General features: G+C 46.9%; 1 protein-coding gene and 2 non-coding genes across 3 annotated transcripts; all 3 read right to left on the reverse strand.

Moving 5' to 3' along the window:
* Nucleotides 1–7,983: 7,983 nt before the first annotated feature.
* Nucleotides 7,984–17,592, reverse strand: NCL (nucleolin). Its single transcript, XM_028731941.2, has 15 exons — nt 17,433–17,592; nt 15,722–15,829; nt 14,938–15,193; nt 14,412–14,555; nt 13,693–13,869; nt 13,376–13,462; nt 12,790–12,919; nt 12,093–12,229; nt 11,768–11,891; nt 11,291–11,445; nt 10,420–10,546; nt 9,938–10,089; nt 9,700–9,826; nt 8,571–8,788; nt 7,984–8,458 (listed from the first exon to the last, which is right to left on the reverse strand). Exons 1-15 carry the CDS (start codon nt 17,448–17,450, stop codon nt 8,376–8,378), a joined length of 2,043 nt encoding a protein of 680 aa, XP_028587774.2. The 5' UTR covers nt 17,451–17,592; the 3' UTR covers nt 7,984–8,375.
* On the reverse strand, nt 9,420–9,558 carry LOC114598269 (small nucleolar RNA SNORA75). The gene has a single exon (XR_003707009.1). It is a non-coding gene; the product is annotated as a small nucleolar RNA SNORA75 (small nucleolar RNA).
* On the reverse strand, nt 14,223–14,288 carry LOC114598275 (small nucleolar RNA SNORD82). Its single transcript, XR_003707015.1, has one exon. It is a non-coding gene; the product is annotated as a small nucleolar RNA SNORD82 (small nucleolar RNA).
* Nucleotides 17,593–19,208: the final 1,616 nt, after the last annotated feature.

Below are 19,208 nucleotides of genomic sequence, written 5' to 3' on the forward strand. Positions count from 1 at the left end.
CCTTGCAGGTTTTAAGCAGAGATTTTGTGGCCACCTGTCAGGGATTATTTAGTTGTGATTCCGGCATTGCAAGGAGTTGGGCTAGAGGAACTTTGGAGTTACTTCTAACTTTGCAATTCTATTATTATTTACTAAAATTGTATACAGTGGTGCCCCGCAAGACGAATGCCTCGCAAGACGAAAAACTCGCTAGACGAAAGGGTGTTCCGTTTTTTGAGTCGTTCCGCAAGACGAATTTCCCTATGGGCTTGCTTGCGAGTTTGTTTCCTTTTTCTTAAAGCCGCTAAGCTGTTAATAGCCGCTAAGCCGCTAATAGCCGTGCTTCGCAAGACGAAAAAACTGCAAGATGAAGAGACTCGCGGAACGGATTAATTGCGTCTTGCGAGGTACCACTGTACTGCCCTATGCACGTAGATCTCAGGGTGATTCACAACACAAAACCACGACATAAAAAACACAAAATATATAATCAAAATAAGAACAACCCAATAATTCCTTGTTCCGCAACACAAAGGGCATTGGATGTCAATCAGCCAAAGGCCTGGTTAAAGAGGAACATTTTCACCTGGTGTATAATGATGTATTCAGTTTGTATATCAAATCCAAGGGAGCCCGGGCTAGCAAACATCAAAAGGCTAAAGCAATGCAACTGAAAATACAGTGGTACCTCGGGTTAAGTACTTAATTCATTCCAGAGGTCCGTTCTTAACCTGAAACTGTTCTTAACCTCAAGCACCACTTTAGCTAATGGGGCCTCCTGCTGCCGCCGGAGCACGATTTCTGTTCTCATCCTGAAGCAACGTTCTTAACCCAAGGTACTATTTCTGGGTTAGAGGAGTCTGTAACCTGAAGCGTATGTAACACGAGGTACCACTGTAAAACAAAACCTATTTAAGGGCATGGAAACCATCTAAAACATTTTTTTAAAAAAACAACACACGCCTTCCTTCCCAGTTGCTAATTTCAAGGTTGCGGTGGGCAGCTGTCAAATGCTTGGTATGAACAGGAAGCTGTTGAAATTTATCCCAAAAATCAGTTGAGAGAGAGAAGAATGTGCCGCACCAGAGAGGGCATCCCACAAATGGGGAGGCACCACTGAGAAAGCCCTGCCAGGGGGTCAATGGCAGCCGGGCAGCAGTTTGAGGAGATACCACCAACAGGGCATAGTTATTTAGCTGGGAGGGGAGACAGTTCAAAGTGGCAACATCTCCTTCGACTTCATCTACAGGTCAGGAACATGAGATGTTGCCTTCTATGCAGCCAGCCCATTCGTCTATCGCAGGGTGGACTCAGACCAAGTGGACTGCAATAGGACTTTGGCACAGAAGCCGCAGACCACCCCCTGAATTAAATTTCCATGCCATAAAGTGTTCACAGTACATTTACTATACACAGCATATTTTAATTTTTTTTTTACAGGTAAATTTTTATTAGTTTTTCATACATATAAACATATACAAAATCTATTACATAAATTACATATATCATATCAAGTCCACAAATCATATGTATATTACAAAGTTGTTTTAGGCTCTACCGAGCCTTGGACTTCACTCCTTTGGTAAGTATCAAATAAATTCTGAAATCACGTATTTAATCTCCTTTACTTATTAGCCATTCGCTGTTAGTTATTCCAACCCCACCAGTGTCATCGAAGTTCTACATTTATTCTTATATACATCAAGTATTTATTCCAGTTATCATGAAATTTCTGTTCGTCCTGGTCCCTTAATCTTCCTCTTATTCTAGCTAAGTCAGCATAGTTTATCATCTTGACCTGCCAATCACTTATACTAGGTATTGCCTCCATTTTCCAGTTTTGTGCTAACATAATTCTTGCGGCCGTTGTGGCGTATAAAAACAGATTTTTATCTTCTTTTTTAATTTCTTTGCCAGTCATTCCTAGCAGGAAAGCTTCGGGCTTTTTTTGGAAAAGTGTATTTGAATTTTTTTTTAAGCTCATTATAAATCAGTTCCCAAAAGCCTTTCACTTTGCTGCATACACAGTATATTTAATTAAATACAAGGTGTAACCAGAAAGTTTGGTGAATGGTCACAGAAACAAGACAGCGAGAAATATTCGAACATACAATTGGCGTCGGAAACCCACAAAATGTAACTCGAAAGACAGTGTGTGAATGGTTTAAACATTTCCGTGAAGGGTGGCAAGTCATTGATGATGACCCTGCGTCTGGCAGACCGTCGACAAGCGGAACGGCGGCAAATGTTGACAGAGTCCGTGAGTTTGTGGATCGGCGTTTGTCCATCAGAATGATGGCGGAAGAATTGCATATTCCGCGTGGAATCGTTACTGAGGTGACTGAGTTGTCCCACCCTCCATATTCACCTGATCTGTTCCAATCAGATTTTTTTCTTTTTCCGAAACGGAAATCTGCACTGAAAGGGCACAGATTTTCCAACATTTCACATGTCCAAGCTGCTGTGACGAAGGAACTGAAAGCAGTATGAAAAGAGGGACTTCAGAAGTTTCCAACAGTTCTACGAACGTTGTCAACGGTGCATTGTATCAGAGGGGCCCCACTTTGGAGGCCGGTAAGGTGTGTATGTTTGAATATTTCTCGCTGTCCGATTTCTGTGGCCATTCACCAAACTTTCCAGTCACACCTTGTATATAGTGAAATACACATTTAATAGATTTAATGATTAAACTAAGGCACAAACAGATGTATGCTTGTTAAACGCAGGACACAAAACTTGATTTCAAAAGGCTTTTAAGATGTTTTTTCTTGAATGCTGCCGAGGGCCTCCAAAATAGGACTGGACCACCCTGATCTTGTCTGCCCTGTCTTGGCGTAGCTCTCAAAGATTTCAGAACGGGTCTCTTCTGCATGCAAAAGTGATGCTCCACCACTGAGCTGAGTCGACTGGCAGCTTTACAGCCTCTTAACAGTCTTGCTCGACACTTACATGAAACGGGTAAGACTAGAAACCGAACAGGGAAGAAGGGCAACTGAAAAATGGCAGGTAAGGTAACTGACTAGACCACACCTGTTCCGGGCTCATGAGCTGTTGATGATGCTGATCAAATAACTTCAGGTGAAAGATGGAGGCAGGGAGCAAGCTTGTTTTCTGCTGCTCCAAAGGGCAGGCCCCGACCGAACCAATGGATTTTGAGAAAGGAGATTCCCACTGAACCTTCCTTAGGGAGGGCTTTCTGACAGAGCTGCCTGACAGTGGAATAGTCTCCCTTGGGAAGTGGGAGGTTTTTCCTTAGAGGTTTTTAAGCTGAGGTGGGATGGCCATCTCTCAGGGATGCTTTAGCTGAGATTCCTGCATTGCAGGGGGCTGGACTATAATAATAATAATGATATAATAATAATAAAGGTAAAGGAACCCCTGACCATTAGGTCCAGTCGCAGACTACTCTGGGGTTACGGCGCTCATCTCGCTTTATTGGCCGAGGGAGCCGGCGTACAGCTTCCAGGTCATGTGGCCAGCATGACTAAGCCACTTCTGGCGAACCAGAGCAGCACACGGAGACGCCGTTTACCTTCCCACCGGAGCGGTACCTATTTATCTACTTGCACTTTGACGTGCTTTCGAACTGCTAGGTTGGCAGGAGCAGGGTCCGAACAACGGGAGCTCACCCTGTTGTGGGGATTCGAACCGCCGACCTTCTGATCGGCAAGTCCTAGGCTCTGTGGTTTAACCCACAGCGCCACCCGCTATATAATAATAATTTATTATTTATACCCCGTCCATCTGGCTGGGTTTCCCCAGCCACTGGGTGACTTCCAACCGAATATTAAAAACAACACAGCACCAGACATTAAAAACTTCCCTAAACCGGGCCGCCTTCAGTTGTCTTTTAAAAGTAAAATAGTTGCTTATTGCCTTGACATCTGGTGGGAGGGCGTCCCCTGAGGAATCAGTTCTGTGTTCTACATGAATTGAACTGAGACAATCACTCCATCCCCGAATAGGGAAGCGGAATGCACCGACTGCACGCTGGATTGGTGTAATCCAGCGACATCCAACTCCCAATAGACTGTGATCCACTCACAGTATAAAAAAAACTGCCAGTGATCTACCCATTGTCGTAAAAAGACTAGCAGTGATCTACCCAAAGTTGTGGAGCTTTTTTTAGGAAGCCAAAGTTGGGGGGGGGGGTGTTTGGCTCTTTTGTAAAGAGATTACTGAAGGGCCCCAGATCGACCAGGATCACCCTGTGATCTACCAGTTGGACATGCCTGGCTGTAACCCAACAGTCCTAGGCTGACCGGTGAACGAGGTGCTGCAGGAATCGCTTGCTGGATTCCTGGACTTGAAAAAGCCGCGTGGCCACCAGCAGCGATGTAGGTGTCAAAGTTTTCCCAGATACGTGCCAAGAATACGTTAATCAACTGGAATTTGACCTCCATCCAGGAATAAATATTGAATCACCTGAAAGCTCGAGGGCTTGCGTACACAAACCTACCTCGAAGCAATCCCACAAGCCGTGTCTGCATTTTGAGCTCTGCCTTGAATAATTTTGCAGTTGTTCAGCCTAGAAGCTCCTTCTAGGTGATATTGGGCCAGTCGCAGCCTTTCAGCTTCACCTGCCTTGCCCAGTTGTTGTGAAGATGGCATGGAGAGGAGGTGAGTGGGGAAGAACCATGAGTTCCTTGTAGGATATCTCTTTGGCAATCACTTGTAGCTGAGTAAGATTGTCTTCCATAAACACAGTTTTAACAATGAGTCCGTAAGTGACTGCGGAGGCCAATTCTGGATCCGCACGTCCTTCCACAGTGAGAACATAGGTTTCCGATGGGAGTTGATCCCAGTGAGGGTTTGCCAAGCGTGCCTTCCTCTTAGCACGTTTCTCCCTTGCGTCCTGAGTTCGAATGTCTTCAAAACCCATAACTCCTTTGGTAAAGGCTGTTCTCCAACTGGAGCGCTCACAGTCCAGTGTTTCCCAATTGTCGGTGTTTATACTACATTTTTTTTTAGATTTCCCTTGAGAGAGTCTTTAAACCTCTTTTGTTGACCACCAGCATTACACTTTCCATTTTTAAGTTCAGAATAGAGTAGCCCCCTACAATGCGGGAATCGCAGGTAAAGAATCCCTGACAGGTGGCCATCCAACCTCTGTTTAGAAAACTCCAATGAAGGGGAGTCCAAACCTTCTGAGATTGTCTGTTCCGCTGCCAAATTACTCTTACCATCAGAAATTTATTCCTAAATGTTCCTCTCAATGTGATATATTCAGGTCAGAGAACATGACACTTCCCAGTATTTATAGAACTCTATCTCTTGATTGCTTAAATGTTTAGGATCTGATCTGATTTTCAACGGCGTGTTCGTTAGCCGCCCTGTGCTCTGTATAAGGCAGGATGCAATAATTAACAACAACAATAAATAACCACAGCAAATCATCAGCAGGGAAAGTGGGCGAGCTAGATCTCTGTGGTCAAAGGGATAGAATTGCAGTGGACACATGTGTAGATATTTAGTAAAGGTAAAGGTACCCCTGCCCATACGGGCCAGTCTTGACAGACTCTGGGGTTGTGCGCCCATCTCACTTAAGAGGCCGGGGGCCAGCGCTGTCCGAAGACACTTCCGGGTCACGTGGCCAGCGTGACAAGCTGCATCTGGCGAGCCAGCACAGCACACGGAAACGCTGTTTACCTTCCCGCCGGTAAGCGGTCCCTATTTATCTACTTGCACTTAGGGGTGCTTTCGAACTGCTAGGTTGGCAGGCGCTGGGACCGAGCAGCGGGAGCTCACCCCGCCGCGGGGATTCGAACCGCCGACCTCACGATCGGCAAGTCCTAGGCGCTGAGGCTTTTACCCACAGCGCCACCCGCGTCCCTTGTGTATTTAAAGAAGCACAAATATTAGGAAATTCTAACCTCCATCCAACGGCTGCCAAACTCAGGGAAGTTCTTGCTTCTCAGCACTGTGGGGTTTGCGAGGTGCAAGACTTCATTTTTCTCACTAGAGCCAGAATTCCTTTTTGTTGCTTTAGAGCAGGGGCCCGCAACCTTTTTCAGCCGTGGACTGGTCCACCGTCCCTCAGACAGTGTGGTGGGCTGGACTATATTTTGGAAAAAAATTAAAATGAACGAATTCCTATGCCCCACAAATAACCAATAGATGCATTTTAAATAAAAGCACATTCTACTCTTGTAAAAACACGCTGTTTCCTGGATCCGGTCGCCGGGCTTTAAGTTGCCTACCCGAGGCTACTACCAGCAAACCAGTTCCTTTGAGCACTGCTGCCACCTAGTGCTCAGCCCATAGAACAACACCTTTTCTACCATTTCAAGAGGGTCTCTGCCAACAGCTTCCAAAATGGCTGAGTCTCGCTGCCAGCGCTCTTTGTGTCCGTCCACCAATGCGCGGTGTGGATCAGAGCTTCCACAACTCTCATTCATGCTATTAATGGGTTGGCAACTGCTTTTTTTCATGAGGCGGTAGAGGCGCTTCCCCTCCCCCAAGTCATTGCATTTTGCATGCAGGTAATGTTTAATCCCTGACATCTCTAGGGAAGGGCTGGGAACATCCTGCCCGAAACCCTGGAGAGCCATTCAGCAGCTGGTTTAGACCAGGGAACCTTTGACCCTCCAGGTGTTGCTGAATTACAACTCCAACCGGCCTCAGCAAGCCTGGCCAAGAAGCAGGTCTGGTGGGACTTGATAATGCTCTGGCTTTCCTAACTTGGACTCTACACCTCCCTCGTCCCTTTCAATCCCTCCTCCCTTATTGCATCCACCTCTTGGCACCTGTAAGCTTCCCTTTCCCTCTTAATTCCAAGTTTTAAAGACATTATTAGCCCCTTCTCTTTCTGGAGGAAAACCAGCAGCAGCCCAGACTTCCTCCCTGCTTCCTGTTCCCCCTCTTCCCCCACATGCAAAATGATCACAAGAGCCATTTTGTTTCTGCATGCTAAAGCCTTCCTTGTTGCTTTGTCTGATGCCATGGGCTCCCATGGACTACAAAGAAAACACCTAAAATTATCAGGCCATCCGAAGGGCAGAGACGGCCTGCTGCATTGAGGCCAACTAGCAGCATTTAATGTGCTAAATTAAAAGCACATTTCTTTAGCTGCTACGAATGCAAAGAGTCCAAGGAGATACCTGCACAAAGCAACCAGCCCCATTACTATTTTGACTGAAGAAATTGGGAATATAGATTCTCAACTTTGCAAGGCAACCACAGCATCACTGAATACGTAGTCCTCAATAGGTCTTTGTTTGCGCAGGAGTCCACAAGCTTTTAATGTACACTGGAGTTTAATTTATTATTTAACTGTGACTTCTATCCTGCCCTTTGCAGCTGCACTTGACGCTCACCCCGCTCCAAACAATCCTGGGAAAATGGGACTAGCCCAAGGTCATATTATACTTCCTTCACACTCACAAGAGACAAAAAAAAATGCCCACAGTATTAGGTTTTAATAGGAGCAGCCAACCAATATTTATAAGCCCCACCTTAGCAAACTCCTACTTGAAAGGCTCTAGCCCATGGCTACATCACTAGAGGGCAACACTTTGGTTTTAGAGAAATATAGTTAAGAGGAAGGTAGAAATTCATTGCAGGAATTTTCCCACCTCAGTTCAGACGACACAATTATGTCTCACTTCTAAGCAACCAAACTTACAACAGAACATTCGACCTGGTCCTGCTTAAAGCTGGTTTCCACCCATTTGTGTATGTTGTGTATGTTGCACCATGCTTGAGAAAAAAGCGAGTAAATTTTCACTTTTGAGAATATTTCTGACACCTCTGACACCTGAGAAATTCACAGCATAAAATTATGTGCCTGCCTCGACAAATGAATTAGGTGCAGTAAAGAATCACTGATGGCATCTCTGTCTGTAATGGCAGCTTAAGCACAATTTCAGGTGTTGGGGATACAAAAGTATGGACCCCTCCTCTCTCTCCCAGTTTCCAGCAATCCTTCAAAGCTTTGCGTAAAACCCCACTTGCCTGGCTAGTTTGTGGATTCCCCTGGAACTTTGCTGAGAAACACACAAGAAATCTGTTTAGGCCCTTTAATCTGTCCAAGACAGTGTGCCAAGACACAAATGATAAAACATTTTTGCATTTTTACAGCAAATAAACAAAAAAACAAAAAAAGGAAAAACCCTACAGAAATGTATAAGGAAGTTAATTTTGTACATGGGGTAAAACGTTATAAATTCAGGACAAATGCACCGACACAGGTCAACTCCCACATTTCTTGTTGCTCTTTAAAAGTTCATATGCGTGGCCAGGCAGTCAGATGGCTGTTTCTTCATTGAAAGGAATTTTTCCAAGTAGCTCTTAAGAGGGACTGCAACGCATCTTGGAATGTCCTCAGAAGGCTCTGTCGTATTGGTAGTGACAGAATTAAAAACCCCAGAGTCCTTTCAGATATAGGGACAAGCCACTCAGTCATCAAATTTTATCTTTTTCCCTTGTTGTTTGTGGTCGCCACCTCCTCCTCTGCCTCCCCTGAAGCCGCCGCCTCTGCCTAAAAGAGATAAAGAGGGTGGAGGGGAAAAAGAGCAATTTTTACAAATCCCAGCTCTTCACACACTGCCATTATTCAAATATGGAAGGACAAACAGCATCAGCGCAAATACCTCCAAATCCTCTGCCGCCACCCCGTCCGCCAAAGCCTCCTCTGCCACCCCGGCCTCCTCTGCCGCCACGACCGAAGCCGCCGCCGCCGCCACGTGGCCCATCGCCCTTGGGCTTGGCAAAGTCGAGGGTGACTTTGTTTCCATCGATCTCTCCATCCTCCATGGCTTCCTTTGCTGCTTTGGCTTCTTCTGGGGAGCTGAAGTCCACAAAGCCAAATCTGGGAAAGAGCAGGGGACAGTTTGAACATACAAATGCATACAAAAGGCAGGTCTCCCCTATAGAGGATGGCCAGATTAGTTTGTTTTTAAATGCAGGTAAGCCCCAGCTAATAGGGACGCGGGTGGCGCTGTGAGTTAAACCACAGAGCCTAGGACTTGCTGATCAGGACAGCTGTTACAATCCCTGCGACGGGGTGAGCCCCCATTGCTTGGTTCCAGATCCTGGCAACCTAGCAGTTTGAAAGTAGATAAATAGGTACTGTGCGATGCTCTGGTTCGCCAGAAGCAGCTTAGTCATGCTGGCCACATGACCTGGAAGCTGTCTGTGGACAAATGAACTACAATAAATATTACAATTAATGATGGCGTGGTTTCTGCATGGCTACAAACAATGCTGCTCAAATGCCCCGGCCCTGAAATGAAGGAATATTTCCCCCCCCAAAGTGGGGCCTGAACCTACAACCTTGAGACTAAGAGTCTCGTGCTCTACCCTCTAAGCTTCTGACATCAACAGTCTATACTTGTGAAAGCTGCACAGATGGGGATTTTGCCCGTCCTAGACGTAGATATCCACAAACTTAACTGCAGGCTGTGCTGCATGCTAAGAATCTGCAGGCAGGCAAGTTGCAGTGTTGTCCCACAGCAATGACAGTAGCTCATCTGAAGCAGACAAGGCACCCAAGGTCAGGGCTGCAGTTTTACTCTTCTTCTCGTGCGAATCCATAGCCTGCCACTGGATTATCAGCAGGAAGGAGCTCATTGAGAAGGCAGGAAGGCTCCTGAGTTTACACAGAGAAGCTCAAAGCAGAGGCCTAGTGGAGGGTGGGATCAAGGGGAGGTCAGCAGCAGTGAGACTTTTGTGCTTGCCATCATGTCAAAAACTCTGGGACAGAGGCAGCTTTACACCTACCCTTTGGATGAGCCAGTATCTCTGTCAGTGACTATTCTTGCAGTAACGGAGCCTTCAAACGACTCTTTCAAGGTTTCTTCTGTTGTTTCCTCAGACAAGCCTTTGACAAACAATGTTTTGCTTTGCTCTAAATAAAAAACAAACATAAAATTTTAGCCCTGTTGATACAGCAAGGGCTAATTAAAACACCACCCCCACCCTCAAATGATTTTAAGTTAGGGCACGGAGAAAGACTTACGTCCAAATCCTCCTCTAGCATTGAAATTCCTGTTTTGTCCCCCTGGTGTGCTGAATTCCAGCCTGATTGTCCGGCCTTCAATTTCTGTGTTGTTGAAGGAATTCATTGCTTCTTTCGCATCCTCGGCTGTGGGGAAGTCTATAAATGCGTACCTGCAGAAAGAGAAGCCAGAGTCAAGTTAAGAAACTGAGTCACAGGGGTAGATGGGGAAACAGCTCCAGCCCAAGCCAGTGGTGGGTACAGCCAGAGGCAAAAGCGAGCCCAACAATGCATGTTTTTTCCTTTGTTTAGCAGCCTAGCTTCTAACCCACCCTCCAGCTAAACAAGCATCAATCATTATCTGAATCCAAAGACACACTTCAGCCAGGCAAGTCTTAAGGAGGTCTAACTTCCTAGGGCAATGACATTTAATGTTCTGAGGGGTTGCCTAGTCAAGAGAGAGGATTTAATCACCAAGTCGCCACACGCCTGCTCCTACATACCCTTTTGGCCTCCCCTGGTTGTTCTGTGGGATCCTGATTGCTGCCGCTTTCTCAAAGACTTCCTGGAGAGATTCTTCTGTCGCATCATATGAGAGGTTGTTCACAACAAGGGTCTTTGACTCTCCACCTGCAGAAAAGAAAGGTTCATTCTAGGGTCACTCCAATATTTTCCACTGATTCTTATTATTATTATCATTCTCCTCCATCTATTAACAAGAAACAGAACTGCCTTTGACAAACTGTCAAAGAAGAGAATATTTTGGTTAGACTAGTTGCAGATGGGGTGCAGGTGTTTGTTGTTAGCTTTCTTGGTTGCCCATGCTAAGATGCAATGGCTCTCGTGGAACTTTATGTACGGTTCAGAAAGCGCTGGCAGTTGAGGCGGCTGCAGAAGGCTAAAGAAATGTTTCCAGGAAAGGAAAACACAACCACCCACCCACACTGACAATAAGGTAAGCTGAAGCCCCACAGCAACCAAAATTCTAAAGGGTCATCAGAAGGAAGCAGAAACCAACGAAGCCTCTTTTTTCAAGGAAAGATGCCTTTTGAGAATTGGGAGTACAGAGACACCTCGGGTTACATACGCTTCAGGTTACAGACTCCACTAACCCAGAAATAGTACCTCGGGTTAAGAACTTTGCTTCAGGATGAGAACAGAAACTGTGCTCTGGCAGCGCAGCGGCAGCCCCCATTAGCTAAAGTGGTGCTTCAGGTTAAGAACAGACCTCCGGAACAAATTACGTTCTTAACCCGAGGTACCACTGTATGTAACTGTAATGACCGCAGCTTCTCTCCAGTCACCTTTCAGTGTTTTGTCATGCCAGGCCAATTCCAACACCAGATACCACCTGAATGCACCAAAGCAGATTACCTGACTGTCCTCCTTTACTGAATTTTCTGCCATCCTGCTGGCTCTTCTCACCAGTGTAGTCAAGCATGATGGCACGGCCCTCAATCTCCATCCCTTGCTTTTCCTCCATCGCTTTCTCTGCGTCTGCCTCGGATTTAAACTCAATGTAGGCAATCCTGAGGGATGGGGAGAACACAAAAACGGCAAGTTTGTTCTGAATGTCTTGGGGAGATAATTCTCTAGAAGAAAATAGCTAGCAATGATATTAAACACCATCCCAAAGGTACGTTCATTACAATGAACTTTGCAGGGGAGTGAAAAAACTCCTACAGACAGATACAGCCCTGTTGTAGCACAACAAATTTGAAATCATGTTGGGTAGAAGGAGGGTCAGAACTTTTAGGATTTCCTGGATAGAAAAGCATATGCAGAGTAGCTGGGGAATGGCAGGGTCCACAACAATGCAGCCCACAATCTCGTGCTAATGGAGGTACATACCCTTTGCTATTTCCATCCTTGGACACCAGCCTGACTTCCAGGGCATTGTCAAAGACTTCTTGCAGGTCTTCTTGGGTTATACTGTAAGAAAGGTTCTTCACAAAGATAGTCCTTGCATCTCTCTCTAAAAAGCAAACACCACAAGAGGTTATAGACCCAGAGAAAAGTACTTTGAACGCTCACACTCTGTGGCATCTATTTGGAAACTTAGCTCTATCAGGAGAGGCGCAGGAACATGTGCAGGCAAAGGCTGCTTTAAAGTCCTTCGTCCATGAACAACAAGAGGGTCCAAGAATACCAAGCTTGTACTAAAAAGAGAGCTTACCTTTCTTGTTCTCTTGGATGCACTCCCTGGTCTTTGCTTTTTCCAGTTTTATTTCCAAGCCCAATAATTTCTTTCCATTTAGCTTAAGTGCTTTATCCACATCAGCTTCCGATGAGAAATCCACATAGCCAAACCTCCTGTAGAACAGAAGTTTTATTTTCAGTCTTCAACCCAAATATCCACAAGGTAACCAAAGTAAATAGCAGCCTTAATGTGGCATCTAAAAACTAGCAAGTCTACCCAATAGATACTCTAGGCTGAACATGTGCAGTATTTGCAAGGGGACACAGAAACTTTGTCACATTTTAGGTGATGACTGCTTGCAGAACTTTAAAAGTTAACATGTTTTACAGCAGTCTCATTCATCCTTCTGCTACCCACTCTTCTCCTGGAAGAACCACTGTAAGATGCAGCAGTCTCCTTATCTTCAAAACAAATACTACTTTTTGCACGAGTGTCTAATTCAGGGATGGAGAACATGTGTCCCCGTCCAGTTGCTGTCAGGCCTCCTAACTCCCACTGACCCCAACCAGCATGGCCAGAGAAGATAGGAGTTGCTGTCCAACAAAATATGCTCTTCATCCCTAGACCGAAGCAGCATTCCCTGCCTCCTTGCCACAACAGAAAGATGTTTTAAAGTGAAGTTTTTACTTTTAAGGAATTCTTAAGATTTCGTAATATACACAAGTAAACTTACTTTGAGTTTCCAATTCTGACTTCTTGCACTTCAAGATCCTTTTTGGCAAAGAAATCCTTGACGGCAACTTTCAGTTCCTCAAAGTCTTTGTTTCCATTCAGGTTGCCCATGAAGATGGAGAAGGCAGCTTCTAAAAAGTTAAAGGAAGATTACATGAGTTATGCAAACACTTCAAGGAAATGACTACAGTAAGGGCTGGAGCCACCTGCGCAAAACTCTTAGGGCACCAAGCCTGGGAATCTCCCAACATTAGCTGTCATTTCCACTGGTAACTATGCTACATTAAGAGTATACTGCACACTCACTAGAGCAGTGCAACAAAGACCTTCCACTCCCCCTAACACATGCCAAAAGAACTAGCCCTTATCCTTCCTTATCCCACCTCTTCTAGTCTCTTTCCCTCTAATTCTCATGCTCCATAGCACCCTTTTAAAGCCTCACAGATGTCCATTTTAACAGGCAGCGTGCTAATAAGTAAAAGAATCCTTGAAAAAAGGCCACTATGGGATCCCTGAGATGGGATAGGTTACCATGCTTTTTCAAGGGCCAATCAAAAGAACAAGTGAAAACATGGTGGATTTCTCACCTTCCGTTTTCTTTTTCTTGGCATCTGGGGCGCCTTTCTGCTTGGCCATTTCCTTCTTTCTTTTTCCAGACATTTCTTGCACGTTCTCTGTAGTGGGAAGAGAAGCAGAGGAGGTGTCAGAAAGATCCCAGGGGATGCACGGAGCACACCAGAAGGGGGCAGCTGGATCAGGACTTGACTATCTTCAGGATATGTTCATATGTGATTGATACCACATCAGCTCAGCGAGAATTCATCATTTCCAGCTCTAGGACCAAAGCAGAAGGCAACTGCAATGTTTTGAGAGCTCTGAGGGACTTCAGAGATGGCCAACTCACCTTCCTCCTCTTCATCGTCCTCTTCATCATCGTCATCCTCCTCCTCATCATCATCTTCCTCATCCTCAGAATCTTCTTTGGCGGCTTTAGCAGGTGTGACTTTTACGGGTGCCGTTTTTGCCAGCACAGCTTTTTTCCCTTTTGCTGGGGTGATCTCCATGGGCTCATCTTCAGATTCTAGAACCACAGGGAGCTCTTTTAGGTAACACTCACAGTGCATAGCCACTGTGTCAAAGAGATGCACTCAAGAACAACTCCTCAAAAAAATTATGCTTGTTACTACAAAACTATGCTTATGAACATGAGAGTCACGAGCCTCAGTGATGCCACTGTGCAACGTCACAGAATCAGACAACTCAAAAAGCAAGAACTGTGCAAACCACAGTTTGGAACGTGAGTCAAGCCTGCGTAATACTACCTGGGCCTCCATTTTGATGTGCCAGTGTGTCCAGATTTAAGTTTATTGTGTCCTGATTCAGCTGGGAATCAGGATTAGTATGCCCTTGCTATGGGCACTGCTTATACATCCAACACATCAGCTCATAGTAGAGACATCACAAGATCAGTATTAAGTCCCAATAATCATCATCTGTGCTGGTATCTAGACTCAAACAAGTTATCTCAACCTATTCTGCTTTTTCCAACCCAACTATTTATTCTGAAACTGGATGACTCAGAATAATCCCTACAAGTGCTTCTCATAAATGAAAGAGCCTTACCGTCGTCCTCCTCCTCATCTTCGTCGTCTTCATCATCCTCAGACTCTTGTTTGGCTGATATAGCAGCTACAGCGGCTACAGGCTTTTTCCCTGCTGCCTGCACGGCTTTCCTTACTGGTACTGCAGGCTCCTCCTCAGATTCATCTGCATGAAGCAATTTATCAGCAGTTGTTGAAAGATCAATACTGGAACATTTATAAGGGCCTACTGAACCTCTAACTGTATGATGGGAGCCAGAAACCATGATTCAAGACATAACTACCTAAAGGATTGAAATGAATCATATGGTTCATGCACGGCAGCACTGACTCCAAATGGTGACCATCTTGTACTACAAAACTTAGTAGCGCGCGCGCGCACACACACACACGTTATATGTATGTATAATGCAAGAAATAGCATGCTGTTCTCGTGTATTTTTGCTTGCTTTGAATAATTTGCTGCTTTGCTGTAAAAGCCAGAAACTTTTCTGAATCTGGCAATCGCAATTTCAGTTTACTAAAGTAATTTACCCCACCAAATTCACCTTCATCCTCCTCGCTATCCTCCTCCTCATCTTCCTCCTCTTCACTCTCTTCTTTCTTGGCGTTCTTCCCGTTTTTTGCTCCTTTGGCAGGAACCGGTGTCTTCTTCAGTGGAGTAGCGGCTTTCTTTGCTGGGGTAGCCGCAGCTTTTTTGGCTGGGGTAGCCACTATCTTCTTACCAGGAGTTGCTGCTTTTTTGTTGGGTGTAGCTACGGCTGCTGCTTTTGCTGGGGTAACTGCTTTCTTCTGGGGAACCATCTGCAGGAAGAGAAATATTCCAGTCAACAAGGCACCATGCAATCTAAGATGGATGCAAAACTGAGAATATTGTTAAGATTCATGCTCCCTTACCTGGGAGCAAGCCCATCTGAACACAGCAAGGTTTGTTTCCAAGTCAACATGCATAGGATTGCATGGTACAACAATCTCTAACCACTACTTTGCTCCACAAATTAACACTAAGGACTACTATTAACCCTAGTAATAATAATATAATATATAAAATATGTATTATTTATACCCTGGCCATCTGGCACGGTTTCCCCAGCCACTCTGGGTGGCTCACAGCATATATAGAAACATAAAATATTAAAAACTTCCAGATACAGGTCTGCCTTCTAAAAGTCAGATAGTTTATTTCCTTGACATTTGAAGTGTAAGGATTTAGGCAGGAAAGCAAGATTTGGCTCACTGTACTTTATCATTTACACAACTTCAGGCTAAATATTGACAAGCACCTTAAGGCACTGGATTTAAGGTTACACTGACTGGCTGCCAAATTCTTACCTCTTCTTCACTGCTCTCCTCCTCTTCTGAAGATTCCTCCTCTTCACTGTCGTCCACATCCTTTGGAGGAGGAGCCATTTTCTTCTGTTTAGGCTGGCTTTTAACGTTCTGGGGGGAGACAGAGTAAGAGTTAGAAGTCTGTTTTTCCCAATGCTCAAAATTGCTGCTATCAGGATACACTTATAATAAGTCTCCTTACTTACTGAAAAGTGTGCTACTCCTTTTAATAGTTCGCAGTGAAGCGCAATTGCTTAAACACCCATACCTTATACCTTCCTCATACAAATCTTCCCATCTGAATGGGAATGCTGAACTAATTAACATTAAACATTCCAGCCTTGCTTCCCTCTTACTACTACTGCCACAATCCAACCACAGGCAGGCAATGCAAAGCCCCACTGATCTCACTGATAACTAGCACATGGCAGTTAAGTCTCACTGATCTCACTGCGACTTAGCGCCATGTGCTTACGTTATATTACGAACATCAGCAGGCCTCTGAACTATACTCCATTAATACAGACACATTCTGCCCAACCATATGCAAGCTCACTGTGCTACAGGAGCAAATGCCCCCCCCCACCACTGAAGCATCACGTACAAGCACTTTAGTCGGCATGTGGGATTCACTCTCTATGTTATTAAGCAATTATAAAATGTTATTTGCTCCCGCCCGCTTTACAGCAGCCTCCCTCGAGGGAGGACGTGTTTTTGCGCCTGGCGGAAGATCAATCTGGTCCTGCATAGATACCCAATATCCCTACGAGAGAGGGGACTCCAAACTGGTCGGAATCCCGTGCGGAGCCCTCCGAGCCTGCCTGAGGCACGAGGGCCGGCGAAAAAAACCCCCACAGCGGCTGCTTCCCCCGGGAGCCTCGTGGGCGCAAAGCGCAGTCCCAGCTCCGCTTTCCCCGCCACCAGCCATCGGCTGACCCGTTGCTCGGTTCCTTTCCTAAAGATAGCTTGTGTGTGCTTTAAACTAGCGATGTTTCCCTCCGCAGCCGCGTGGCCGGAGGGACCAGATCCAGGCGGCGGCGGCGGCGAAGGCCGCAAGGCCCGCGATGCTGCACCACGTGGAACCCCCCCTGGAGATCGGCTTCCTTCCCCCTCCCACGTGCTCCGCTACGCACGGCCGGGATCACGTGGCCACGGCGCGGCGACGCCGAAGCGCGCGCGGCGCCCGCTCCCAACGCCCCCCCTCCCTCCCCTCGGAAACCGCTCGCTCGCGCGCCCCGCCAAGCTAGGCTGCGCTAAGCTAAGCTCGGCTGACCCGCGTATGCGCGCCGCCCCCCCCCCCCCGCGGGACGAACGTCGAGCGCCTTTAAAAGATTCCGGCTGAGGCGGAGCGGAGGGCGCCTAGAAACTCCTCGTGTCGCGCGCGCGCGCGCGCCCTCTCGATCCCGTCGGAAGAGAAAGGGCGATGGGCCTCTAGAAACCGCCCGACGTTCTACTCCCGTGGCGTGCGCGCGCCGCTTTGAGAGGCCGTTGGTTGGGGGGGGGCCTTGAAACCGCAGCATCTTCTTCTTCTTCTCTCTCCCACCCGCCGCTTAATTTCCCCTCAGTGAAACCTGCGGGAGGCCTCGAAACCGCCGCGCGCGCGCCACGCCGCCCTCGTTTCCCCCTCCCTCAGAATTCCGCGCGGGCCAAAGAAAGGGGCCTCCATGTTGTGGGCCTTTCTCTCCCTTCCCGCCATGTAGGCCGCGGCGCTCACCTTGGCGAGCTTCACCATAATGGCGGCGGGGTGGTCCGGATGTGTAGAGCGTCGAAAGAAGCCTCCGCTCGCTCCTGGCGCCTCGCTCGAGTCTCGGCCCGAACCGAAAAGAGTGAGGTCGAGGACTAGCTTAACTCTTTCTCCCGCCCCGCGGCGCGGCCTTAGCCAATCGGCGCTCGCGGAGCCCACCGCCCGCCCCCTCGCCGAGATGAGGAGCCACTCCTCGGGCTTTTTCGGAGTAGGCGGGGGGAGCCAATAGCAGAAAGGCCCGCCCCGCCCAATCAGAAACCGCGCCTAATTCGGAGGCGGGTCGAAGGGCCGCAGCCAATAGGGCGGCAGCGCTGGTAAGTGCGAGAGCTGCGATAGGCCCGCGGTGACGGGCGGAAGTGGCGGAGTGAAGGAAGAGGAGCACGTGGCGCTGGTCTGTCTTCATCCATGTGGGGCTGCCCATTTTGTGTGCTGGTTTCTCGGGGTGGGGGGTGGGGGGTTGGGAAACTGCCTAGCGAGGTGGGAGACAAGGATCCAGCACTCTGCAGACTTACCTGGCAGTAAGCCCCCCTAGATCACAGCGCTGTAAAGATGTGTTGGTGGAGAAGCGGGTGCTTTAGGAATTGGGCTTCATCTATGCATGGCTATTAACTGGGTTCAGTGGGGTTTACTTCCCGGAAAGTACGCGCGTGCTTGCAAGCATCTAGGTTGAGCAGAGATTTGGAGAGGCTGGAGGGGGATTAGGGACCCGCTGGGTTGAGGGACGCGTGTGCGTTCCTCATCCTCGGTTGGAGAGTCAAAACCGAAAGACACGTTAGGTCAAGCCTGGAGACAGGCAATCAGTATTTATTCTGTAGCTATCTGCTGCATGGTTCTAGTATGGTTCTAGCACACAATGTTCGGGACTGAAGAGGCTGATCTAGGGTAGTTGGCCAGGGGCATGAATAAACGGTTTGTGTGTGTGCATGTGTAGTAGATACCTTGCCCTAAGCCTTAGGGGATCAGAAGGAATTTTATTGTATCCTAGGCAAAGCAGTCAGGCACATTTTTCTTCCAGAAGTGGGACAAAAAATATGCCTTCTCCAAAATGGGTGATCCTTTCTTTGAAAGGAGGCAGCTTTGGGGGAAGACCATGTGGTAGACCATGTGCTTTGCATGTAAAAAGTTCCAGGTTTGATGCCAAGCACTTCCAGGTAGGGCTGGAGAAATCCCCTGTTTGAAATACTGCCAGTCAGCATAGATGGCACTGAGTTAGATACGTAGACCATGATCTGACTTTTCATAAGACTGCTTCCTTTATTCCAACATGTTGGGGAAATATTGTGTATTTAAGGCTGTGTACACACCATACATTTTACGTACATCCCCCCTCCCCAAAGACACATTGGAATGGTAGTTTGTTAAGGGTGCTGGGAATTGTAGTGCAGTGAGGGGTAAACTATAGTTCCTGGGAGCCTTTGGGGGTGGTGGGTGGTGAATATGCAGCTTAGGCAATGTGAATTTATTTGGAGATTGTATTAACATATAGGAGTTGGGAATTCCGTTTCAATCTCCTTTTTCCTCTTTGAGTCATTAGATGGAATATGGAGTTCTGGGCACCTTTAATTTGATCTGTGCTGAAAATATTCCAAACCCATCAGCTCATCGGAAATATCCAGGGTGAATGTATTCTGTGTGCTACTGCTGCTAAAGTATGCTGGGTAGAAAACAAGCAGAATCCCCCAATCCGCCTGCTGGAAATTCTACACAGTTTAGCTGACCACACTGTGAAACCTATTTGTCAAGGCA

The sequence above is a fragment of the Podarcis muralis genome, chromosome 6 (assembly GCF_964188315.1).
Source record: "Podarcis muralis chromosome 6, rPodMur119.hap1.1, whole genome shotgun sequence".
Lineage (NCBI taxonomy): Eukaryota > Metazoa > Chordata > Lepidosauria > Squamata > Lacertidae > Podarcis > Podarcis muralis.

Coding starts and splice junctions, on each gene's coding strand:
- NCL (XM_028731941.2), bottom strand. Junction 11,446..11,767: donor AAGGATGGAAATAGCAAAGG/GTATGTACCTCC, acceptor CCCATCCCTCAG/GATTGCCTACATTGAGTTTA. Junction 10,547..11,290: donor CAGTAAAGGAGGACAGTCAG/GTAATCTGCTTT, acceptor TCTTTTCTGCAG/GTGGAGAGTCAAAGACCCTT.